Source organism: Furipterus horrens, unplaced genomic scaffold (assembly GCF_987537825.1).
Source record: "Furipterus horrens unplaced genomic scaffold, mFurHor1.1.pri manual_scaffold_2, whole genome shotgun sequence".
In the NCBI taxonomy this organism is placed as follows: domain Eukaryota; kingdom Metazoa; phylum Chordata; class Mammalia; order Chiroptera; family Furipteridae; genus Furipterus; species Furipterus horrens.
Window position 1 is genome coordinate 46,106,348 of NW_028327172.1, and position 27,583 is coordinate 46,133,930.

The 27,583-nt window shown below is 39.1% G+C and overlaps 1 protein-coding gene and 1 pseudogene across 1 annotated transcript in view; both read right to left on the reverse strand.

The window, feature by feature from the left end:
- The window catches only part of C2CD3 (C2 domain containing 3 centriole elongation regulator), a 124,817-nt gene that overhangs the window by 31,142 nt on the left and 66,092 nt on the right, over window positions 1-27,583 (reverse strand). The window contains exons 20-28 of the mRNA XM_090265451.1: window positions 26,652-26,775; window positions 21,861-22,129; window positions 21,262-21,351; window positions 18,432-19,034; window positions 15,778-16,116; window positions 6,582-6,720; window positions 4,302-4,366; window positions 2,005-2,210; window positions 887-1,020 (exon numbers count right to left, since the gene is read on the reverse strand). Of these exons, the coding sequence (XP_090121577.1) occupies window positions 887-1,020; window positions 2,005-2,210; window positions 4,302-4,366; window positions 6,582-6,720; window positions 15,778-16,116; window positions 18,432-19,034; window positions 21,262-21,351; window positions 21,861-22,129; window positions 26,652-26,775 (1,969 nt within the window). The remainder of the gene's footprint in view (window positions 1-886; window positions 1,021-2,004; window positions 2,211-4,301; window positions 4,367-6,581; window positions 6,721-15,777; window positions 16,117-18,431; window positions 19,035-21,261; window positions 21,352-21,860; window positions 22,130-26,651; window positions 26,776-27,583) is intronic.
- On the reverse strand, window positions 9,915-10,037 carry LOC150018475 (small nucleolar RNA SNORA36 family; annotated as a pseudogene).

Sequence of the window (27,583 nt, forward strand, 5' to 3'; positions counted from 1 at the left end):
GGCAGAAAGTTCCATAGCACTGCAATGGGCCTTCGAGTGGCTAAGCAGTATTAAGAGTGTCTTTCTTGGACTAAAGGGTCTACTCAGTAACTGCTGCTGTTGGGAGTGTCTGCTGTAGGGGAAGATCCCTTGTCTTCTCTCTGAGGTGGAAAGATTGGTGGAGGAAGAAGCATGCTAACTGGCACTAAGGCGTAGAAGGGAATGGGGTGGAAAGAAGGCAATCTTATTCTTAGACCCTGCCCTTTGGCAGGATGGAATATGCTCTAGTCTGATATCCATATGCATAGTCATGGTTGGACTGCATGAAAAAAGATGGCCCAGTTGCTTTTTACAAAATTAATCTGGCACGTCAATTTGGGAGATGAAAGATCATGATATCGTTTCTCACACAGTTGATGACTGATTTTATGGATGAAGGTCAAAAGCCTTTGAGGAAAAGAGAAAAGTGTCCCTTGCCTGAGGCTATCCTTTTTTAAAAAGAGATTTTATTTATTTTTAGATATAGGGGAATGGAGGAAGAAAGAGAGGGAGAGAAACATCAATATGTGAGGGAAACATTGATCAGTTACCTCTCATACCGGGGACCGAACCCACAACTCAGGCATGTGCCCTGAATGGGAATCGAACCCAAGACCTTTTGCTTTGCGGGATGATGCCTGTCAGGGCTGAAGCTATTCTTTTGATAGCAGTAAAGTTCTAGTCCCTATATCATAAAAAACTTCATTTCTGTAGCATCTTGGGGTTCCGAGGTGTTGTGCAGAAGGTCAACAAAGCTCTTTCCCTGTCTCTAGTCTTTTCCTCTAATGAAGGAAAGAGAAATGACAAGCCAATTTGTGCACTTCTGCTCTTTGTCTCCATTTCTTTCCATCATCAAGAAATCACTCACCTCCCAGGAGGGGAGAAACCAAGCTCTTCTGATGAGGCGTGAACAAGTTTTTCTGGAGTGTGTCTTGCAACACAGCTGGGGAATGCAGTATACACATCAGAGACAGGGAAGGAAAAGGAACTGTATACTGGGATCTGTAGAAGCAATTAAAAAATGGTACACTTGTCACAACAAATCCTTTTGGAATAAAGTAATATAAAAAATTTGTAAAATTTATTACATGTGTATAAATATAACTTGTTGAGTGTTTTCTATGTGTTGAGCACTGTACTAAGCAATTTACATGCATTTTCTCATTTAAACTTCACAATCATCTTATGAGGTAGGTACTCTCATGCCCATTTTACAGACTATATTATCAGATTGCTTTTTAGTTGCTTTATCTACACTTACGATCCACCTAGTTTGTGAGCTTCTGACGAGACATCATCTTACATTTACATGTGAGGATAACCTGGCTGTGGTATTTCTTATTGATGACTACCAGGGCTGATGTGAGGAAAAGACTTAATTATATAGAGACTGTTTAAGTCTGTCATTTTCTCATTCATTCATTCACTCACTCATTCATTACTTGCTGCTGCCCGCTCTATCAGATCCTAGGCCAGTCATGCATATTAGAGAGATGAATAAACCACAATCTTTGCCTTGATAGGGCTCCCCTATCTGGGACAATCTGGAAAATTCTCCTTTCCTTTATAGTTAAACTCCATGAAAGAGTTGTCTATGCTTACTATCATCAGTTCCTCTTCCCAGTCTTTTGCTTTTAATTTTTTTTTATGATATACCAATGGTTTTAATGTAAGAGTTTTAAAAATGTTCAACCAATATTTCAGATTCCACACTGCAACTAATCCCATTTTATTTAAAAACTGAGATATAATTCATGTATTACAAAGCCTGCCCTTTGAAAGTGGTTTTTAGTATATTCAGAGTTGTGTATTCATCATCACTATGTAATTCCAGAACATTTTTATCACCTCTAAAAGGTCATTATAAAACACAAACATATAACACGTTCTGTACGCTAAAAGTACCAAACATATGTAGAAAATTTTCTTATAGGTTTTGCTCAGTAGAGCCCTTATTGGTTAATGGTGTGGATCAAGATTACATACCAGTGATCCTGGGGTTTCTTCCCCACGTCTTGCTTGTCTTTCTTTTTTGAAGTGCCTCAAACTCTCCAAAGGGGAGATAGCAACTTTTACCTGCCCCTGGCACTCTCCACTGAAGTCTGTGATGTTGTACCAGCCACAGATAAACTGGAAGCCAGAGAGAAGCGGGGAGAGGTCCACTGAGGCAAAGCCAATCACCCTCTCCTCATCTGCGGGGGAAAGAGAAGAGCTGGGCAGTGTGGCTGGGCATGTCCTGCCACTGAGATTAGAGGCTGCACACAGAGAAACTGATTTTTGGGGACTGGGAGGTTTAGTGATTCCAAAATCAACAGAAAAGACAGAGATAATGAGGATGAGAAAGACAGACAACCACAGCCTGTTTCCACTGTTATCAATTAATTCACTTTTTGTATGGCAGGGAAAAGTTGGTAGGGTTGAGATTTGTCCTCTTGATACAGATAACTGGAAAACACCTTAAATACAAGAAATACTTGTTCTTTTCCCCAGATTATCATATCTCATTGATTTTCCTCAAAGCAGTGGGTCTTGAAAGAAAGCATTTGAAAATGGCAATAAATGCATACCTATCAGCAACTGAATCTAAAAACCAAACAAGAACAAAGACAGAATCATGGATATGAAGAGCATTTTGATGGTGGCCAGATGGGAGCGAGGTGTGGGGGAATGGGTGAAAAGATGAGGGGGCTAAGAAGTATAAATTGGAGTCACAGAATAGCCATGGGGATGTAAAGTACAACGAAGGAAATGGAGTAGTCAAAGAACTTACACCATGACGCATGGACATGAACAATGGTGTGGGGATTGCCTGAGGGTAGTGAGGGATGCTGGGTGGAGGGGCAAAGAGGAAAAATTGGGACAACTGTAACAGCACAATCAATAAAATATTAAAAAATAAATAAAGAAACAGCTTAAAAGAAAAAAGACAGGAGTGTGGAGCCTGACTAAATAAAGCAGGAATTCCTGGTGTTGACTCAGAGAAACCTATTTATGATCAGCTCCTGCTGCACTTACGAGGTTGCGTATGGGTGGGGACATATGTGAATCCAAGGAAGCAGCATGGGGGGAATCATAAAAACCAGACCTGTAGAGTCACATCCAAACAGGAGCACAGGAGGAGAGACAGGTTAAGTCAATTTCCTCCATACCCTGACTACTCTCAGGTCTTTATTAGGCTTTGGGGTTAGCTCTAAAAACTTATCACTAGCAAACAAAAACTGTGATGCTGCTGATGACTGAAAACAACTGAAGGTTTGGAAACCAGACCCTAGCAGAAATCTTAAAGCAACTAGATTTACATGATGGGTTTAGTGAGACAAAATTTTACATGTATGGGAGTTACGAGACAGTCGGATGTCCTCACTACCTTATTTTTCTGAGTCATCCAATCTTACCAGTGTGAAGTACAAGCGGGGTTTAAATTCTAGCTCCATCAATTAATAGGTATATAACCTTAGTCAAACCACTAAACTTCCTTGGCCTGAGCTTTACATCCATAAAATTGAACTAATTTTTACCTTGTAGAATTAGAGATGTTTGTAAAGCTCATAGTACATTGCCATTCACTAATAAAAACAGAAACTGAAGACAGTGTTTACTAAGTATCAGGCATTCATTTAATCCTCCCCAAACCCTGTGAGGTAGGTACTATTATCATCCCTATTTTATAGGAAAGGAAACTGAAGCACTGAACAGTCCAGTCATTCACCCAAGGCTATACTACTTTGTAAGGGGAAGAAGAACTGGTATTTAAATTTAGAGTGTGGCTTCAGCATTTGTGCTCTTAACACTGTTGTATTAATGCCTTTTAATACATGGTAGCTGAGTAAAACTAGGTTCAAGGACCACAATGTCAGTACCTCTGTCCTAGGAAGGGTCTTAAAAGAAGGAAGGACAAGCTGTCAAGACTCTAGTCCTGTGTACTGCCTGAAAATGCCAAGGTCTTGGTTAATAAGTCAGAGTTAACAGAGGCATAACATCATACAAAAGGGGTAGAAATCACTTGTGTATGGCATGATATACATTATGATAGTTGAGATGCAATTGGAAAGACTCAAGTGTACTTGGGTTTCTGCACGAAGCATGTAGTCAAACAAAATTCTATGCGTTCTAAGGATTTAAATTCCAGTGGCATTCTGTGTGATACCCTCTCTACACATTGTGAGCACTCAGCACCACCAGTGCCATTGTTTCACTTGGTTAAAAAAAGAAAAGAATCAGCAAACTGTCAATTGTGTGTTAGCTCGTTTATATATCCAGAGTTCATAAAATAGAGTTCATACCTCCTTTATGCCAAACTTTGAAGACGAGAGTTTGCCATGGATCCAAAAGAAGCTCTTTTGATAGCCTATTAAGAAAAACAACCACCATAAATGAACTGTATAGGATGTGTCTGTAGTATAAAGCTTAGATTTGAAGAATATCTTATAGTTTGCAATGTTTTCCTAACACTTTCATTTTACCTTCATGGTCATCTTCTAGGATACATTTTTATTTTCACAGTTAAAAGGAGGAGATGGAAGCTCAGAGAGGTGAAGTAACTTGCCAAGACTTGAAAATAGGCTCCCCTGATTTAGTAGTTTCCCCCTTCATAGTATCTGCTACACTTAAACTCTGTTTCTCAAGACAAGGAGGGAGTGTGGAAAGGGAGGCTCTCTGCATGTAATGAACAGTGTTACTGGAGCAGATAAGAATACTCCTGGTGCCATGGGAGTGGGAGAAACTGAGAAGGGAAAAACGGGTGGTGGTGGAAAACATTTATTGAGTGCTTTCTTTGGGCCAGGCATAGTGCCAAGTGTTTTACATATATGTAACCTGCACAAAAACCTACGACACAGGCATTATTATCCCTGTGTTACAGATGGTGAAGCGGGGCTCAGAAAGGTGAGATGACTTGTTCAAGCTGACTTATAAGTCCGTAAGTGGCAGAGCTGGGATTTGAACTTGTTTGCCTGACTCTAAAGCCATTCTTCACAGAGGTAAGGCACCAGAATATGGAAGTACCCAACTTTCATATCAGATAAAGAAGTTGATGTGGAATTCACTCAGCACTTTTAATATATTTTATAGGACACGAATTACACAGTTTTAAATTACAAAGATTTAAAAAGTTCCAAACCAGGTACCACTGCTCCAGGTGAGCAAGATGGAGAACCAAAGCAAATCACGAGATTTGATTTCCTTCCCCAGACACCACTGGAGAATTGAAGAGAGCCTACTTCAAGTCTAATGAGAAGCACTATGCTAAAGTGAAACACTGTCGCAGAGTTCCGAATTCTAGCTGGGTCAAAACACTTTCCTTCCAATTCCAGTTCTACCACTGTCACCTGAGTGACCCTGAGCCTGATTTTCTTATCTGTTAAACGGAATAATACTATCTACCTACAAGGTTGTTAGGAGAATCAAGTGAAATAATTTTGTGATAAAGGAATGATAAACAGTATCATTATTCATTTTTCTTCTAAACTTGCTCCCACTACCTACAGATTATGTAACCTCCTTGGGCCACAGTCTCTACAGCTGTAACATGATTGACAGGACTCAACCTCAGATCTTATGCGTCTTCCAAAGGAGATGTGCTTCATGCTAATATGTACCATGAGGTAATTTGCTTCACTATCATCTAATTTGAACCTCACAATAACTCTGTAATTTATCCTACTTTATAGGTGAGGAATCTGAGGCTCAGAGATGTTACGTAACTTGTTCACAGTTAGTAAATGTCGACAGAGGTGGGGTTGGAGGCCAAGTCTCTCTAGTTCCAAAGCCTAGCCTCTTCCAATTGCACTAGAAATCTTTTCCAAGGATGTACAATCCACCATCTTTTCTGAGATTAATTCCCTCTGCCTTCTTCACCTGGATACCACATAAATTCGTCCACACTTACCTGAGGTGTCTTATTTAAGAAGCCTTCCCTGGGCTTCTAGCACTCATCCTTTAAGAACATGGAGCTGAGGTCAGCATATACCACTCTGTTATTTTAAAATTTATCTTAATCATCTTAAATGCCCTGCTTCGTTATAGGTACTGGGAAGTAAAAGATAATTACATTCCTCACTGAATAATTTTTGAACTGTACTGAGCAGAATTAAAAAGTACCACAACAAAACTTTTAAAACACTGCTAGCTGTAAATGTATTTTCTCATTTTTTCCTTTTAAAAATTTTATTTTTCAATTATGGTTTACATTCAATATTATTTTGTATTAAGTTTCAGGTATACAGCACAGTGGTTAGAAAGTTACATACTTTACAAAGTGATGCCCCTGATATTTCAAGTACCCACCTGGCACCATAAATAGTTCTTACAACATAATTGACTATATTCCTTATGCTGTACTTTACATCCCTGTGACTATCTTGTAACTACCAATCTGTACTTAATCCCTTCACCTTTTGCTAGCTGTGAATTTAAAAGCACTAATATTAAATAATTGCTTGATAAGAAAAGCATTTTCCACATCTGCTCAATATTATTGTGTCTGTTAGAGTCCCTGCTTTCAGTCTGTCCCCTGGAACAAAAAGCCGATTCTAGAAGGCGAATGGAACATCATAAATACAAACCTTGATTGCCGTTGAAAATTCCAGATGGGGCAATTTGTGTTTTCAACCACTGGAGTATAGGCAGGAGATGGCTCATCAGCTGTTGCAAAGGATACACAACAGCTGGGTACAGATACTTTCCGCTCTGTCAAGGGGCTCCCTGAAATAGAACAGAGTGGAGTGACTGTATTTCAAGGTATCAAAAAAAAAAAAATGTGTTGGATGTTTCCCTGTCTATAGGTACGAGCAGGACCATTCTGGCCCTCTCCTACCTTTCGGTCTTTGTTCAACTCCTATTCCCTGTATCTGAAATGTTTCCAGTGTTCTTTCTGCTAATAAAATCGTCCTATCAAGGCTTAGTTCATAAGTATTCCCAGACAAAAAAAAAAAAAAAGACTTCTTCCATCTCCTTGTACTTTATAGGATAATGGAAAATACTGGATTGACAGGTAAAAGATAGAACTGCAAAAAGCCCTAGACTTAAGAGTCAGGTGATCAATTATTAGCTCTGTCATATATATTCTGTGTGACCTTAAGCAAGGCCTACCTAGGCCATAGCTTCTTCAAACAGGGGGTATGATACTTACACCTCCTAAGATGCTAAAAATAAATAATAATAACAGTAGGTAACACTTATAGTATATCACTTACTATGTGCCAGGGACTGTTCCTACACATGTATATGTATCAGTTCCTTTAATCTTTACAACAATCCCATGAGGTAGGTATTATTATTATTCCCATTACAGATAAAAAACTGGGGTACAGAGAGTAAACATTTATTAAGTGGTCACACATTTGTTATATGGTAGAACTCAAGCATTCTGGCTCTAGAGCCCAAGTTTCCAGCATCAGCTATATTGCCTCTACTATAGAATTAACAAACGTAAAACACTGAGTACTGTGCTGGTGCTAATTTTTGTAAGATCAGGTTTCCGATGTGGGAGACTCAGTCATTTATCCTCTCTTAAAACAATGCAAAATGAAGATGGCTGATAACAGCAGATGGTCTAACTGAGCTGTCCAATAAGTAACCACTAGTCACATGTGTCTATTTAACTTTAAATTAATGAAAATTGAGTAAGTTTAAAAATTCAGTTCCTTAGTTACACTAGCTACACTTGAGTGCTCAGTAGCCACATGTGGCAGGTGGCTACCATGATGCACAGTAAAGATATAGAACATTACCATCACAGTACAAAGTTCTTTTTGACAGTACTAAATAATAGAGCTAATAGAGCCTCTATATAATATAAATGCTATATACGCCATAAGATCCCTTTTAGCTCTAAAACGCTATGAATCTCTGGATCAGAGATGCAGGAAAGAAAAGAATAAGAAAAGAAGCGTGTCTTAAACATTATGTGATCCAGAGGAACAAATTCTACATGTAGATTCTAAGTAGTTTGCCTTCTTTCTCCCTATCTAGTTCAAGGTTTCTCCAAATCCATACTCGCACTTGCACTTGTAGGTGAGGTTAATTTTTGAGCATCACTCTGCTCCTTCTCCATCTGGCTGCTCCTTTCAGTACTACTCTTACAAAGACCTCAGGCTATCCCATGGATAGAAAGCAATCTGAAGAACAAGCCAAATCAGGAATTGCTGATTTTACTCTCCTCCATACGCAGTTTAACATTTAATAAGTAGCCATTAAAAGAGTTTCTAGCACCATCTACTCTCAGAAGCCTCTCTTAACTCTCCAGGCAGAATCACTGAACTTTGTATCCCCAATTAGATTTCTCCAAATTCACTGTTCTTTTAGGAAAAGAGAGGTTCCTACACCTTTGCTTTGAAGTATTTTCCTCAACTAAAGGAATTTCCATTAGAGTAGACAAATTCTTTTCAAACTTTTTCACGAAAGTAACAATAATCCAGAGAAAAGTAAATACTACGCTCTAAATTTAAGGGTTTCTGGTGCCTTTAAAGAACAACAATAAGCGTGACAACTTTTAGCAGACTTGTATTCAATCTAAGAATTCATAAGGATTTTATATTATCTTCCATAATATAGCCTTATTTGTTTAAACTAAAAAGAATTTCTCCCCCAACTCTCTGTGAAATATTGACATATCATGTTATTTAATCTTGTAACTTCTAATACCTCAGAGCACACAAGCCGACCAGATCACATTACTGTTGAAACTGTCTTTCAGGGGATAATTAAAAAAAAAAAAGGGCGCTAAGGAGAGAAAAGGGCGTGGAGGTTTTGTAAGGAGGCTTTGAGAAAGAGAACTGACAAGAAGGAAGAGGAATGCTAGCCTTAGAAGTGAAATCTGACCCTGGTCAGTGTGGTTTAGTTGGTTGGGCATCATCCTGCAAACTGAAAGGTCGCAAGTTTGATTCCTTGTTGGGGCACATGCCTAAGGTGTGGGGTTCAGTCCCGGTCAGGACACATATGAAAGAGAACTGATTGATGTCTCTCACACTGATGTTTCTCTCCCTCTCTTTCTCCCTCCCTTCCCCGCTCTCTAAAATCAATAAGTATGTCCTCCAGTGAAATGGAATTGCATTTTGACCCAGTGATTCCACTGCTGGGATCATAGCCAAAGAATCCTGAAACACCAATTCAAAAGAACCTATGCACCCCTATGTTCATAGCAGCATTATTTACAATAGCCAAAGGTTGGAAATGGCCTAGAGTGCGCATCACTAAACATGCGGATCAAAAAACTGTGGTGTATCTACACAATGGAATACTATACAGCAGAAAGAAAGAAGGAACTCTTACCTTTTGCAACAGCATGGATGGAACTGGGGAATGTTAGGCTGAGTGAAATAAGCCAGGCAGTGAAAGACAAATACCATATGATAGCACCTATAAGAGGAACCTAATGGACAAAACAAATAAATGAACAAAATAGAGCCAGAGGCATGGAAACAAGGAACAGACTGCCAGTAACCAGAGGGGAGGGGAGTGGGATAAGGGGGTGAAGAAGGGGAAGGGTCTAGTCAAAGAACATGTATAAATGATCCATGGACATGGACAACAGGGTGGGGATTGACTGTGGGAGTGGGGGTGGGGGGCGGGGCAGGGGAGTGCAATGGGGGAAAATTGGGACAACTGTAAAAGAACAACAATAAAAAAAGGCAAAAAAAAAAAAAAAAAGTGAGATCTGCTGGTGTCTGCAAGGCAGGAGGGGGCTGAGGCATGTGTAAGGGTTGCCGACAAAGCAGAACCTGGAGAAAGGCTGAACCTGGGGGCAAAAAAGCTTTAGAACCAGAAAGTCTCTAAAGTTACAGAGAAGAACTTTATGGAGAACTAAATAAAAAACAAAAAACAACAACAAAAAACCACTGGCTGACAACACAGCAAAACCAGTTTATAAGCATATTTTTTTATTTTTATTTTTTTACTTTTGTAGGCTGGGAGGTAAATAAATAGAGCAATGCTTTCTATCCAGTCATCTCCATTAGCCTGTGTTTCAAAGTCCCAAGTTTAATTAACTGAATACAAGCACATTCTTAAAAGAGCAGGAAAGAAGATTCTAATAAAATGGTAGTAAGCAATGAATAGTTAATGGAAATCAATAACATAGACCCATCATTATAAATATAAAATGTATAGAATGGCACTGATAGTACCTTTATCTAGTGAGCTATCTTCTTAAAAGTTTTATTTTTAGTGAACCGGAACAGTACGTATGTGGACTGACATGCTCAACATCCATCCCCACCTACTTTGACTGTATTGTATTCCATTACTCTGAAGACTAGAAAGGTAACAACTATTATTTCCCAGACTGGTTTGCAGATAGACTATGGATACAAATTGTCTTCTTGCAATTAGATGTCATTATAACAGATTTGAAAGGCAGATGTGAGGCAGAAGACATCTTCCTTTCCTTCTGTTTTTTTCTACTAACAAGGGTGACACTGTGGTCCCCAGATGCCCCAGAGGCCCTGTGGTAATAGTGATGATGAGTTTCGGCATACTATTCCAAACTTAAAAGGTCTAGTAGTTAAGCTAAGCCTAAAGCCCACTCCTTTAGCTCTTCCAATGACTTGAAATACCTTAATATTCTATATTAAACTCTATTCTGTTTAAAATGTCTGGAGTAAGTTGTTTCCTATAACTAGACTTTACCTGATACAGCTTTCATACCTCCCCCACCCTCTCCTTTCCTTAGTATATTTCTTCCAATAAAATATCATAAATCTCCACATCTAGGGAGAGATAATCTGCCTCTATACTGGCAGTTCCCACAGTATTCTATAATAATCTGTGTACCTGTGCTTCCCTTACTAGACTGAGAACTCGTTGAATGCAGAGCAGGCCCAAGGCCCTTACTAAAGGTCTGAAGACTCCTTACCACCCTTTGTCTATAAATGATTGCCAGGGTTGGAGGAGAGAAACTACCTAGTCTGCTTGTAGTGTGTATCAGCAGAGGACAGCGACATCTGCTCAGGAAAGTTCTGAGAGAGATCAGCAGAGAGGACCAAATGTAATTCTGAGAAGCATGACTTCTAGGTTCTGCTGTACTCTGAACAGTTGAGGAATAGGGATACTGGATTGCCCAAAGTAACAAAGCAAGTTAATTGCCCATATAGAGCCAGAACCCTGTCTTCTGATTCCCATTCCAGAGATCTTTCTATTATATCATAATTTGGAAGGCACAGTTCAGGGAGTTAAGGGGCAGGTCTGTACTCTCAGGGTTCAGCACAGTGCCTGACTGATACATAAATGTTTGTGGGGGAAGGGACTCCATGGGCTATCACTGCAAGGGTGAGAATCAGGATACAACAGAGACCCCCGAAAGTGAGATGTCCACTGTGATGCTTCCTCTGACCTGCCTGAACAGAAAGAGGCCAAGTAACAAGTGACATTTTATAACTCATGCCTGAAGTGTGAGAGGTGTTAAGTATCACATTCACAAATAAGAGGACATTATGCTTGCTTAGGTACGTCATGAAGATCACGGTGTTGCAGTACAGAAATAAACAAGACCCGGTCCCTGTCTCCAAGGAAGAGAAGATAGTGGAGAGACACACTGACACTTTCAGTACAGAGTAATAAATGATATGAAGGAGGAAAACTGTGTGGAGGTGGTGTTGACAACACAGAGAGAGGTTTTCTGCTAACAGTGGTGGTCAGCAGGCCTTCAAAGTGTTGCAGCCACTTTAGTCACCTCTTGAAGGATGAGGAGCATATTTGCTGAATAAGAGAGGAAAAGGCATTCTAGGTAGAGGAAACAGCATAGTGAGAGGTTTGGGAGTATGAGGGAGAATGGGCATGGGCAAAAAGCTTCCCAAGTCTAAACAAGCAAGGTGGAGAGTGAGAATGGAGAAAAGGGGACAGAAGCTTTCTAAGAAGGCATGATCATATTCCCTGAATTGGACACAGTACACACTTAATGAAAAATCCTTATGATTTATCCTCTGTTAAATTCTCTATAAGCAACTTTCCTGTAGGAGAGGCAACATAGGAAATCAGAGAAAGCACTAAGGAGAAGAAGGCATTTGTGGAAGGCCTCAGATTCATTCACTTCTTCATTAAACAAATATTTAGCACTTACTATGCATTAAAAATAGTTCCACGCATTGGGAATTCAGCAGTAAATAAAACAAAGCAAATAAAAAAATCCCTGTCTCTATCACTGTCAGACTTATGCTCTTTTAGGAAAGACAGAAAATAAACAAAATATACCGTTCAAGAATACAGACAAAAATAAAGCAGGAAACGGATAGAAAATGTTGGGGAGGGGCTCCAATCTTAGATGGGTGGCCTAGGAAGCACTCGCAGAGACAAGCTGATTGCAGTACAGACTCGCCAGAAGTGATAAATACTCCAGGCAAAGGAACACCGATCCACAGATCCCAAGGCAGGAGTCTGCCTACACAGTCAAGAAAAAGAGGGCCAGTGAGTGAGGAGCGGAGCAGGAATACCACTGGAGTGGGTAGAATTTTGTAGCTGGGAAGAGAGAAAGGACCCAGGCTTAGAAAGGTGCGTGAGCTAAGGCCCAGGGAATTACTTGTTTGTTACAGCAGGAGGGAAAGGAAGCAAGCACTGCTGACAAAAAGTCATCATTGTGCCATCATGGCCACCTAAAATCACGTCAGTTAGTCTTAGTTGAGCCTTTACTACTGCTCAGCAATTTTCTTATTTATCTCTTCATGAGACCCTATAGCTCCTTTGCAATGACCTTGAATTTTAGTCAAAGAAAATCAATTGCTATCAGATCCTCCATGTCCCCTCTAAGCAAGCCCAGAACATACACTTTCCTACTTCAATACCTTTGTTCAAGTTGAAATATTAACTTGGAATTTCATTCACTTTTCTGAAATCATATTCAATCTAAAAAGTTCTCCTGATTTCTTAGCCATATCTGATTTCTCTGTTTTTAAACTCTGTAAACACTAAATTGTATTAGCCCTTGGCCCTCAGAGCATTCTGCTTCATGTATAATTCTTTAACTGTGTAGTTGCTAATGTCCTTAACAAGGTTATCAGCTCTTGGAAGACAGAAACTATGTATCATTTGCTCTGCACTCTCTGTACCTGGCACTGGCCCCACACATATTTACTACATGCTGAATTTAACTACCATTCTCGCAATGTAAGCACAGGACTGAACATGTGATACATGCCCATCCTGGGCTGGACTGAGTGGTAAACAGTGTAGATAGGATTAACTGGCAAACACAGCTGTACCTCATACCTGAGAGGTAGGATGCTATTAAGGAAAGAGCATGGGCTTTAGATCCAGATATACGTAACTGGATTCAAGTTCTGACTTTTCAGAGTTTTTTTATGTAACTTACATCATCTTTTTGGGTTTCAACTTCTTCATTTATAAAATGGGTATGTAGTATAATCTATTCATATCATCACCTCACTTGTGGTAAGCATTAAATAAGATAATGTACAAAAATGAGAACAGAAGTTGGCACAAGGAGGGGTTCAATAAATTATTATCAAATTACCTTGCTAAAACATATCTTAAAAATGAAACTCACTGTCTAATTGAAAAGTTACAAGTACATATCGCTTTTTGAAATATGAAGACTCCCTTGAAAATGGGATCTAAACCATATTTTTGTATATTGTTTTATTTTCAATGCAATAACAAAACTCCCCAAAATAATTGTTGCAAAAATCAAAGCTTTTATGTGCTTTCTTTAAACTCATTCATTTATTGATTTTTCTCTTAAAAAAAATTATTTTTATATATCAGTTTGTCAAAATAGGCTGTTTTGGAGGGGCAATAAAAATGCAAAAATTGTTTCCCAGTTTTGTTACTCATAAGGCATCTCAGTATCTCTAATACTGCAAAGCCAGACTGTACTCAGGGAAGGCTTTGTCCTGAGACAAACTGTTTCAAGGTCTCTGATACCCAGAGATTATGAGAAGTATCATTCATTATATTGAGGCATCATTATAGAAGCTTATAATCCCAGGAGTGATGTCTGTTGGTGGTGTGTATGAGTTGAAATAGAAATGAAAGATAAATAACAGTTACTATGAGCATGAGTTTTGTTTCTGTTCCAACACAGCAGAAACTAAGAGAAAAAGAGAGGCTAATACAGATATGATAGGAGCCAAACCAAAAGATGTATATTGAAACTTCTGCATTCATAAGGCGATGGTTTCTGACTCTCATAGTCATCACACATCCCAGATCTGTTAATCCCAGCTATTTACAGGTGAGAAATTCAAGATACACAGGGAAACAATAACTTGGTCAAGGTCACTCTCTCACACACACACACTTTATTGCCTGGAAATATAGAGCTCAATGTGTTCCTACTAGAATGTAAGCTTCACAAAGGCACAATTTTTATGTTTTGTTCATTGCTTTTATCCTCAGCACCATGGATAGTGTTTGCACAAGGCAAATACTATAAGATTTTGTTGCTGAATGATGGATGAATGAATAAGTTAAGTTTAAAGACCTCATACCTAGTGGAGAAGAAAACTTATACAAACAATTTCAGTATTGTGGGGGACCTTTATGTCAGGGAAACTCTCCGCTAAATGGTGTTGTTTGAGCTGAGTCTTAAGAGAGGAGTTGGAATTGAGCAGGCAAAAGAGAAGGGTGACGGTAAAGGGAAAATTTAGGAGCAATTATAAGGCTGAAAAAGGCAGGGGAAGGGTTTGTGTGCCTTGAACTCCTTGGGCTGTCTGGGGAGGTCTATGGGCCTCTTTTAATAATAGTTTCTTTACCTTTAAAATGCATAATGTAAAATATACAGGATTATATAAAAATCAAATCATGTTGGCATAATTATCAAAACACCAGAAAAACTTTGTGATAGGTAATATATGTGTTTTATTAATGCATAACAAGATCTAACTGTAGGTTTAATAACTACTATAATTTTGAAGTACAAATAGGTATTATAAATAATATTCTAAGATATCTGCAATAACTACAATGAGATACGAAAATAGCTCTGATTTCTATTGTTGACAACATCACAGATACTGTCAAGATTACTAGGGTCTATTGCCTATATTCATAATTAGTGGAAATGTCAAATTTTAGTTACAGCAGTAATTTCCAACCTTTTTCATTTCATGGCACACATCAACTAATTACTAAAATTCTGTAGCACACCGAAAAGTATATTTTTGTTGATCTGAGGAAAAAAATAGGTATAATTTGGCTTCTTTCATACTGGACAGGTATTGTTGTGCTGATTGTTGTCATTTTTTAATTTGACAACCTAAGGAAAAGTGGTCAGTGTTATATGTTTAAAAATTCTCGCAGCAAACCAACGGACCAAGGCACACGGGTAGAAAACTGCTGAGTTAGAGGTAAATAAAAGTAAGATGTAATTATTTTCCCATTCAAGTTCACCAACCTTAATTTTTATCCTTGGCTCTCTTGAAGGTTTTAGGGACCTAGTGTTAAAAACGCCTGGCCCTAGGCCTGAGTTAGTAGCAATAGAAAAGAAGGAGGAAGAGAACTTTAAGAGAGAACAATTTCATGGATCTTAGAATTTGATGGTGACTAAGGAAAAGAGAAGTATCTAAGCTGATACTGAAGTTTCTAACCTTGGAAATTTATGATATGCAAAATTAGGATAACTGACAAGGTTCACTAATGTTTAGAAAGGCTTTCATATTGCTTAGACCTTTAGTCTTGAGAAATATAATAACTATTGATCAATATGGTTAACAAGTCTTCCAGATCCTGCCATGATTTAAAAGATCATGAGGATAGGGCCACAGCCTAAGGAGGCAGATATGTGTTTCTGGATAAGGGAGCAGAGCATACCTTTCAAGCTCAAGTGCATTGCTCTTTCTACCAGGATATTGACTGCAAAAGTTTCATCCAACTCAGCAGGGCCCTCCTGGGCTGGGCAGACTTCAGCTGTGGTGCTGTTGCAGGGCACCTGCGTGCAGGCAGGAGACTTCTGGTGGCCCTGTGGTAGAGAGAGTTGAATCTCATCACTCCTTCTGGGGAGTTGCTCAGACTCGCTGTGGCTGCTGCAGTCCATGGAGTCCAGCTCATGAGTGAGCCCAGGGTGTGGGGAAAGAGGGGAAAGAACCACGTGAACTCGCAAGGCAGCTCCTGAGAGGTTGGAAGCATTTCGTCCAAATAGAGGATACACACCTGCAAGAGAATAAAGGAGAATAAGCCTAAGCAAGCAGGAACCAAAAACACTCTCTAACCTTGGAGGAGATGCTGACTGAGGATGCTTGTGGTCCTCCTTCCTTTGGTAGGCCTACAGGCCCCAAAATACCAATTTGTAAAAAAATAAAACAAAACAAACAAAACTAAATAAACAAAAACACCCCAAGAACTGTGAAGTTAATATACAGTGTGAAAATTTTTATACCTCACTCTTCAAACACACATCCTATCTCCAATAACGGAAAGTAGAACTTAGATTTGAAGCCAAAGCCAAATGATTGCCAGGAAGAGCTGTTAACTGATTCACAAATAGCATAAGATGGAACCTTTTCTATCTTTTTCTGTTTTCGGGTAGGGAAATAACAACCTTACAGAATGTTATGATAGATAAATACCATATTTGTAAAAAACCTAGTCTGGCCATCTCCAATTCATTCTGCACTATAGTTGCTAGATTTATTTTTCTAGAATGCAAAGCTACATAACTCTTCTACTCAGAACCTGTTACAGTTTTTACAGCTCTAGGGAAAAAGTCCAAGCTCGTCTGCTTAGAGGAGGCCTTTAACATAGTACAGTAGTCCCTCCCTATATCGCGGTTCACTTATTGCGGATTTTTTGCTATATTGTGGGATTTTGCGGTACGGTATACGTATGTTGTTAAAGTTACGTAGGTTTAAGAGTGTAAAATACATTTAAGAACATAAGTAGTATTTATAAAAGTGTGGAAAAGGTTAATAAGGGACTGGGAATGGTTTATAAGTGTGTGGGAAGGGTTTATAAAGCCTTAAAAATATATATATAAATACTAAAATAAATGTAAGGTTCCTACTTCGCACATTTTCACCTATCACGGTGTGTCTAGAACGTAATACCTGCGATAAGTGAGGGAATACTGTACTCTTGTCCACTTGCTGGCTTCATCTCCCATCATTTCCCAACCTGTGTACCCTATAATCCAGCAGTGCCAACGTACTTATAGTGCCTACAATGTATCAAACTGCCTCATGTCTCTGTTCCTTCACATGCACTGCTTGCTCCCTTTAAAGTGCCCTTCTTTCCCCCTTTTCTTGGCTTATTCCTAAATCCTTTGAGACTTATTTTTCTTTCCCTGAGATGTCTTTGAACTAAAGAGATGCTGCATCCCTGTGCTCCCATAGCACCACTGAGAAAACCTTCTTCATAGTTCTTATGCTTCACTGTAATTGTTTATTTACTACTCTATTCTTCCATTAGATAATAAACTCATTGAAGTTAGCATTATTTCCTAATCATCTCTGAGTTCCCAGGACCAAGTACATGCATCAAGAATTGAACAGGCCCTGACTGCTGTGGCTCAGTGGATTAAGCACTGGCCTGTGAACCAAGTGTTGCTGGTTCAATTCCCAGTCAGGGCACATGCCTGGGTTGAGGGCCAGGTCCCCAGTTGGGGGCTTGTGAGAGGCAACCACCCAGTGATGTTTCTCTCCCTCTCTTTCTCCTTTCTCATCTCTCTAAAAACAAATAAATGAAGTCTTAAAAAAAAAAGAAAAGAATTGAACAAATGCTTGAAAGAGAAGTACCCAGCACATGATGCCTCTTGGAAAATGTTTTCTTACTGCCTTGTGAACCAACTTATTACTATGCAGATTTTCTTTATGATTTCAAGATATGTTGACCAGAGAAAAAGGATATCCTAATTTTATTAGTAGGTATGCTTTTCAGTGTATTTAAAAAACTAGCATTCTAGATTATCACATGGGCTTTTATATATATGGTTAAAAGTAGTCCCCTAAATTTCCTCATTATTTTACACATCAACTGAGTGCTTACAATGTTGTAGGCACTCTGTTAGACGCAAAACCTCATGCATTTGGATGTACCCTAAAGCTACTAAGTTCAGAGCCAGTTCTTAGAGGTGTGGTGATTCCACAAAGGTATACGGCCACTGGATAATGCTTTATTTATTTATTTACTTATTATTTTTATTTATTTATTTTTGATAATGCTTTTTTTAAAGCAGCCAGCAAACCTCCTTCTTTCTGAAATCACTTTAGTGATAAGAAGCATTACTAAATTACAATACCATTAATCTTTTAGCATATAATAATGGAAAGAACAATTCCTAGTCTATGATTCTGGGCAGTTACCCACCGTCTTTGAGTCTCCATTTTTGTGACTATACAATGGTCTGATATCTATCTCACAGGATTGCTGGAAGGGTCAGATAAAATGTCTGAGAGGGTGTCTCACATAGTACTTGTCACAGAGCAGGTGGCTGGGTCAACCACAAGAGCTGAGATTGGTTCTTAACTTACCACTGACAGTCAGTGTCCTTGCTGTCCTCTCTCCAAGTCTGGCCAGGTCCACATAGGCTGAGCCAATCCAGCTGTCTGTGTTGTGGGGCCTCTCCACGCTGTCATTGCCATAAGCCCGCCACACTTGGATCTCTAATCTCTCCTCCCTAAAGTACCAAAGCAGTGATGGGCCCCTAGTCACTTCTGCTCTTTTGGATGCCTTAAAAGTAACCATGACCTGCTTTCCGTTTGTACATTCCTTAGGCTTCTTGAGAGGGGTCCAAAAGCCTTCATGATCATACAGCTTGTAGCGAAGGTAGCAGTATGTGTTTTTATTAATGTGCTTCTGGCCGGCAAGCAGCACACAATGGATGGGCAGCCAGAGCCTCGGTGTGGAGATGGCGATAGTGGCTGGCTCCTCTTCATCCATCTTGACAAGATCCTTCAGGTTATTCTCAGAGCTCCAGCCCAGTAGTTCAGCAGCTTCCAATACTCGTTCTCTGTCTCCAGGATGGCTGAAGGAAACTGAAAGCTCCAGGCCACCCACAATCTTCTGCATGAGCTCCAAGCCATAAGGCATGGCCCCACCTTCTGGTAAAATAATAGGATACCATCCCGTGATCCCTTATAAGAGAAAACATTGCCAATTATTGTCTTAAAGCTAAAAAGACTTATCCATTCACCTCCCCAGAGCCACCATCACCCTAGCCCAAAACAGAACCAAAAATGTATACCCAACAGTGCATTGTAGTCTGTTTAATCTGACCATTGAAAGGCAATGAGATCAGGTTGAAGAACAAAGGCTAGGAGTTGGAAGATCTGAATTCTCTCCTTGGCTAAGCCCAAAATCAGTGGTTCAGTCTGGGTAAGCCATTAATTTCTCTCAGCCTTGTTTTCCTTGTCTGACAAATGGGAAAATTAGTGCTGATCTTGCTTATCAGGCAAAGTTGTTACGATCATTAATGGAGATAACGGTTTTAAAAGAGCTTTCAAAGAGATATGCTATAAAAGATGTAAAATGTTACTGTGATGTTATGAGTACAGTGAAAAAGGCAAGGGATAGGAAATCAGGAGATCAAGGGTCTAGTCCCAGGTCCTCCACCAAGGGAACTGTCACTTAGTGAACATATACCAAGGACTAGGAATAAGGTTTCAAAATAATAATAGCTACTCTACTGAGTAGCTGTTACTATGTGTCAGAAATTCTCCTGTTTTATATATAGTACTTCATTTTGTTCTCCTGATAACCCTGTGAAATGTCAAGGATTAAATGGGGTAAGAATCCTTATTTTATAGAAGAGAAAATGGAAGCCTGGACACTTGCCAAAGTTATTAGGGGTACCAAGTGGTAGAGCTACTATTTGAACCCAGTTCAAGCTGGCTTCAGAGTCTATATTCTATTTACTTTAGGTTTATAATATCATTAAAAAATATTTTTTAAATTTATTTTTAGAGAGAGGGGAAGGAAGAGATTGAGAGAAACATTGATTGGTTGCTTCTTGTATGCGCCCCACTCAAGAGACCTAATGACCGAACCCACAACCTAGGCTTGTGCCCTGACTGGGAATTGCACCAGTGACCTTTTGCTCTGTGGGACGATACCCAACCAAGTGAGCCAAACCACTCAGGGTGGTTTATAATATCTTATCTGAAACCCTTAGAGCTAGATTTGTTTCTAAATTTAGAATTCTTCATATTTTAGAAAGGTACTATGGTACATGAACGAAATATTATGTAACAATCAGAGGTCATGTAAGTCAGGGGTTGGTAAACTTATTCTATAAAATGCCAAATAGTAAATATTTTAGGCTTTGAGCTATATGGTCTCCTATGTGCCTAGTCCTGTCCCAAGATCCTTTACATGGTATAATTTTACTGAATGGTTCAATAATCTTTCTAAGTAGGTTTATTATTTCCATTTTTACAGATGAGGAAACTACGGATCTATCTGAGAGATGAAGTGAATTTTTCTAGACCACAAACAGTAAGTGACAGAAGTGAGATTTAAACCCTATATCAAGTTGTACAGACTTCTCTCTGGCAGGTACAGAGTACCTGCTAATTAAAGTATTACTCAAATTTCAATTTATAATTAAACTTGGGAGATGTGGGACAAAATTTTGGAAACTAGATTATAAACCCTAGGGAGGAAAATGGGTGACAGAAGGAAAACTAACATTTACTGAATGCTTACCATATATCAGGTACTCTATCTATCCTATTTAATTAATTCCTACCTTGAGGATTAACTGTCTCCATCCATGAGCTAAGAAAACTGGGGCCGAGAGAGGTCCAGGCCACCAAGCTAGTAATAAGTACTTCCAAACTGCCTTGGTGGCTGCATTTTCACCTCATGTCCTTATTCTTCCTTCACTGAGAAGAGAGAATGGGCAAATCTGGATTTGATTTCCAGCACTGCCATTCACTAGCTGTGTGGTTCTGGCAAATCACCTCTGAGTCTAAGTTTTCTCATCTGTCAAATGAAAAGAATAAGATTCTATATCCCTGCCAAGCAGGGTTATCATGAGGCTTAAACAAGATCTAAGAAAATATTTTACCTAATGGATATCACATATTTATTATTAGTAGTGTCCTCATCATCATCTTTCCTAGAGTAAGATAGTGCAATGTTTTGAAATTCTTGTTTTATTAGAAATATTTTGAAATGACTAGCAAAGGACTTAAAATGCTTTTGAGAAAACTTTTGAGGTACCTGGGAGAATTCAGAGGCATGTGTTAAGGGGTCATACTTCCTTCTGCATAGCTTGCAAGGGATTTAGACAAGATGATCTCTTGCAGGGAAGTGAATGGGAAAGGGTAGGATTAAAAAGTGACAATCTAGGATCCTTACCAGATCTCTTGATAAGCAGCTCTTTTGTTGGAACCTTTACTACTCCAAGCAGATAATCTTTAAGTGACTGGATACTGGTTATATCAGTGGCTGTCAAATCAAACAAACAAGAGAAATTATTTGGTGGTCTACTGACCAAAGAGTTTGTGTTCACAATCCACATAAGCCTCCATTTACACTCACTGAATCTCAGTGTCGGAAGATGCATCAGAGATCATTTTGCTCCAGTCAAGTGCTCTCTAAATTGTTTTAAATTAAATCATTAGTCATATATGCATGAATGTGTAATTTTAAATCATTTTATTTTGAGAAATTCAGGCATACAGAAAGGCGTCAAAAATATTACAATGAACTTCTATATACCATTCACCTAGATTCACCCACTAACATCCTGATACATCTGCTCTATCTCTTTCTACGGTCTCTCACACACAAATACAAACTCAATACATATTCTACTTATTTTCATTATACCCTTCAGAAATAAGTTGCAGAGAATATGACCCTCTAAAAGCTTCAGTATCTATCTCTTAGGAAGACTGTACTATTCAAAACAGAGCCCTTTTAATTCTGATTGTGATGCGCCATTTGGTGCTCACCTGACTTGGTATCTTCGTGATAAATGGCAAAAGTGACCTCTGCAAACTCCAACAGCTCTGCCAAGAAACAGGCCTCTCCACTGCAGTGCTGAGTTACTAAGTTACATGAGAACTCGGTGTGATGGGAGAACTCAGGGCAGAAGGTACAGGCCACAGGACGGGTTTGGCGCTGTTCTCCCTTGGGCAGGAAGGAGAGATGAACGGTGACAAAGGCATTGACCCCAACTGTGGCGCTAAACTGTAGAGAGGGTTCCTGTTCAGCCAGAGCCCTGTAAGGAAAGAGTGAGCAGGAAAAGAAGGAAAGATCAAAAACCAGCTTGACTGCCTAGGAAACATCTCCAGCATTTCCCGGAGGCCACCAAGAACACTGTGTTTCCTACCTAGGCTTTTGGCAGTGCCAGTGTGCCTTCTTAGTAACCTGGGTATCAGAGTGCATGTGTATGCGGGTGGGAAGAGACAACAGTCATCTGTCCACCAGAGTGACACTTCACAGACACTTCATTGTACTGTCAATGCCCTGCAGCCAAACACTACCAGGAACCAACTACAGTTGAACAGGATGGGTTTACTGCTCATTACAATGAGGGAGAACAACACCACGGGAATCATGGGGCATCTTAGGAGGTCTCAGAAAGGACTTACAGCACAGGGCTTATATAAGGTGACTTGAAGCAGTGTTCAGGGAAGTGGGGCTTTGCTCTGGAATGGTGTTCTTAATGAATCCTATCTAGAAGGATGGAAGATCAGAAAAGGGCTACAGCTGTAACTGGTAAAGCAGCAGCAGTCACTGGTATTAGCCAGGGTGTAGGGCTATTGGGTACTTTTGTGATTTTCTTAATGACCTTGTTTTGGCTTGTGCTTAGGCAAGATTTTGGAGTACTCTTATTTTTGTCTCACTTGGTCACGGTCACAGAGTGGTCTCGTCTGATGCTGGTGTTCTATGAGATTGTTTATGTTCAAAAAGAAAACACCAAAGCCTAACTGTGAGTCTCAGATCAGTTCTCAGATGCCAGAACCTCAGTATAGAGGTTCCATGATGTACGGATAGAAACTACCCACCTTTAACTGACACTCATAAAGAGTCAAATCTTTTGTGTGTCAGTATAGTATGAGACAAACTTCCTTACCCAACACTTGCCAAGAGGTCACCTGTTTTTGAAGCATTCCCTGATAGTGCCAAAGACGACTTAAGGGTTCCTTTCTCTAAGATCCTTACTATACTTGGTACATATCAGTAGAGGGCAATATTTTGGAGTTATACAGATTGGGGTTTAAATCATGGCATCTGACAAGTTATTCAGCCTCTTCCAAGTTTCAGTTTCCTATTTGCTAAAATGAGGATAGCAACAGATACCAAAGATGTGTGTATATCTGAATGATTACTGCAATTTCATTTCTAATGAAATTATGTTAAATGACCATTAATAGTAGACTGGTGTATGTCTATGTAACAGCATATTATGAAATATATATTATGTCTATGAAAAATGAGATGAAAATAAGTCAAATGATAGCAATGGCTAAAAAATGACGACAAATTACTCAATGTTTTAAAAATTATGTTAGATAATATATACAAAGCAGAAAACCTGCCTATGGCAGTGAAAAGACTCTTTTTAAAAAAAATTATTGGGATGACATTAGGTAATAAAATTATATCGGTTTCAAGCACACAATTCTATAACACACCATCTGTATATTGTATTGTGTGTTCACCACCCAAAGTCAAGTCTCCTTCCATCTTCATTCATCCCCCATTTACTCTCCTCTACCTCTCCCCACCACTTTTTCCTTTGGTAATCACCATACTGTTTGTTGTCTATATATATGTGTGTTGTTTTTTTTCCCTTAAACCTTCACCTTTTTCAACCAACTTTCTAACCCCCCATCCTCTCTGACAGCTGTCAGTCTGTTCTCTGTATTTAATGAACAGCAACAACAGACTAATAAACAAAATAGAAAAGACTCTGAATAGGGAACTCTCAGAGATGGCAGTGATATGACAGAGAAGTTTGGGCCTCAACCTGCTCTGGGTGTCATGCATTGGGCAGGGAGCTAGCAAAATAGCTATAATTTCCTACCTTCGTGGAACTTAAAAATTACTGGCTATATCCAAGGAAGTTTCTACTCACTCTCAGTTAAAGATCAGGTGAGTTAAAAGACTCAAGTGAATAAAAAGGAAGCACCTTCTTTACACAGATCCTAAAAAAGTATTTTCGGGATAACCAATGGCACATAAAATGAGGGCTGGTGTCTCTTAATGAGAGAAGGCTTACTTCAGAGCACCTGCTCTCTGGATACCAGAATGAAGCTTCAAAGGAGTAAGTTTAGAATACCAAGAATTCTTCTCTTCAATAACAGGCAATGTAAAACTGATTTCTGATTCCACTCTATTCTACTGGCTAATAAAGGTAACATTAATTATCTATAAAAGTGGAAATAATAATAAAAATCCATACATTGGTATAGAAGTTAGTAGCTTATAAAGTGACTTCATGTTTGTTCATTTTTATGCAAATCCTTCATAATCTTCATTTTCAGCTGAAGAAACTGACACCCAGAGAGGTGAAACAACTAGCCCAAGATCACGTACAGCCAGTGGGAGATGAAGGTGGGACTAGAAGCCAGTGGGTCCGATTTCTAGCACAGTTTTGTTTCCATTATACCATGCTATGTCTCATCCCGTAGAACTCTCCCAACTTATCAGAAGAATGTAGTATTAGAAATGACCTGGCTTCTTGCCCTTCCTTATCAAAATTATAATAGACTAACGTGAGGACTCACAACAAACTGCCCGTCATCCAGGATAACTTTCTTCAAGAGTCCCCAGAGAAGGGGACTACTCACTGAGTTTCTCATCTATTATTCAGTCTCTCTGAGATCTATTTAGTTATCTAAATTTCAAGTACTCCTCTGCCAATTAAATAGTAGTTAATTTAACACCATATTTAAGAATTGTGACCTTGGATGGTTCTTACACAGAGCAGGTACTATAGACACAAAGGTTTCATGCCTCCATGCCTTTGTACATGTTCTCTTTGACCAAAATAATTTTCAGTCCTCTTGTGTATTTCAATAAGTCCTATCTTTATTTCAAGACTCAGGTTAAGATATTTTAAATGGCCCTGAATGCCTAGTTGAACATAATGGACTTGTCTTGTAAACCAGTAGTCCTTAAAACAGATTGTGTATAACCTAGGGGGTTCACAGGGTCAAATATTTGGGCACAGGAAAAAAATACTAACACTTCTACATTTGTTATCTAATATATTAAAATTTTACTATTATGATATATTTTATAATGTGTTAATTTATTAGTATAGTAGTACATGGAGATAATTTATACATGAATAGTATATGCATATTTGGAGGGTATGCTGCATTTTTTTCTATTAACAGGAATACACAACTAAAATTAGGAGACTACTGCTACTGACAATGGGAAGCCATCAGAAGTTTTAATGTGAGGAGGTGACATGATTAAACAACTGCTGTGGTATCACTTATACTAACATTAAGGTGTTCTTGGGCAATTATTGAAAAAGTCTATTTGGAGAATTTAGTGAAGAAAAACATTAACTACACTGAACATTTGACCAGCTGTTTTAGCATCAGATCTCACACAGGCAGTAATTCAATTAGTTATTTAAAGACTATGAAGTTAAAGGCAAACAGTCTGATTCTAAGTTACAAGGGAAAAAGTTAAGGAGCACTTGTTTCTTCTTTCTTGAACTAATGTTCAAAGTGAATGGGTCTGCAGGAGTGTGACGTAGTTCTCCTGTTCTCCTTCTTCCTGAGCACCTGTTATGTGGTGGGGGGTACAGAGAGGACATCAGGTGGTGTCTGTGAGTAGAGGAACTCACAGCCTAGTGCGGCAAAACTCATGTATGTAAATAATGTAAACAAGAGTGACATGTGCTACAGCCACAGTGCTAACAAAGGACAAAGTGCCAATTCTGTCTATATGTAGGAAGACATAAAGGAAGGCTGCAAAGAAGCTGCAAAGTCTTAAAAGAAAATAAAAGTTTGTTTAGTGGACAAAAGAAAGAACATTCAAGGTAGAGTGAAGTACAGCAAAGACCTGAAGGAGGTAAAGAGGGCCAAGCTACTTATATATAGAAACAGTGTTCCAGGCAGAGAAACCAGCAAGGCCAAGGCCCTGAGAGGAAGATGAGCCTGGTGTCTTCAGAGCAGTAAGAGTGCCAGTGGCTGGAGCAGAATAATCAGACGGAAGACTAGCAGGAAGAGATGAAGTCATAAAAATAATGGGGTCAGATCATGTAGGGTCTTACTGCCATTTTAAGGAGTCTGGCTTCTACTTTGAATGAGATGGTGTGTTTTATGTAGAGGGGTGTCCAGATCTGATTTAAATTTTCATAGGATCACTGGCTTCTGTATTGAGAACAGACTTGAAGGCGAACAAGCTAGAAAAATAAAAGCTGGTACTCAGAGACAGAACATGAGATTACAGGAGTTGTAATGATTGGTCCTGGCATGTTTTGAGGGTGTAAGGTGTGACTGTAGAAGTAAGTGAAGTGGTTAAGTAGGGTCGAGGACAAAGTTGTTGAACAAGGTCAAGGAATGAAGTTGCTGATAACAGTTAAAAACAGCAAAGCTTGCAAGTAATTTATTCACTTATATACTTTCTTTAAAAAGAAAAAAGAGAAAAGTAGAGTTGTGGTTAATGAATTGGAAATTGTATACAAGAAAGTTCTGTGTATCTGACCATCATATATCTTGTGGATTGCAGTGGAAAAACATTTGAGAATTGCTTTTCTAAGGGAGACTTACTTGGCTGCTGCTTGCAGACCACAGGCTCTGATAATCTGGACTGAGATAGAGACAGCTCGGGCAGCAAGAACTCCCTCTGCTGTCCTGGGAGAACGCCTGTACCTTAGGCCCACATCTAGTAAACCTGAAGAATGAGGACAAAAGGAAAAAAAGATAAATAAGGTGGGCTGGAAGAATCTCTGTTCTAGAAAACTTCTGGTCAGGAAAGAAGGAAGAGGGTAAACACTAATCCTAATGGTCAGTACAGAGCCTCAGCAGTGAGAGAATCTGTCCACGGTCAGAATCACATTATATTATTGTATTGAAGGATTAATAAAGACATTAACAGTGGTTACTATTTTCTTTATATATCCAAGAATCTATGGCTCAGAGATTCAATTGTCTGCCAACATTATACAACTATCAGAGGCAGAACTTACTTCCAGATTTTCTAAATTTCCAGTTATTTTTTACAGAATTGAGATGGCTCCAATTTTTCTTCTTTTTAAACTTTTAAAAGATTTCCATACTCTTATACTTCTATCACCCTCCTGCCATCACCTCTTGATACACCCTTCATATTTTATTTTTTTTTAGAGCGAGGGGAAGAAATATTAATCGATTGGTTGGTTGCCTCTCACACATCCCCGACTGGGAACCTGGCCCACAACCCAAGCATGTGTCCTGACTGGGAATTGAACCAACAACCTTTTGGTTCTCAGGCTGGAGCTCAATCCACTGAGCTATACCAGCCAGGGCCTTTTTTTTTTTTTTTTAAATAAATCTACCATCCCACTATCACATTTTAGGGAAAGCTTTAAGGAGCAATAGAACAAACTGATCAGTGAGCATCAGGAGGAACAACTCAATCTTAATCGTGGCAAAGCTAAAATCTTTTGTTTCAGCAGATACTCTCCAGCAAGCTTGTGCAGTAACTTGACTTAGGAGGCCAA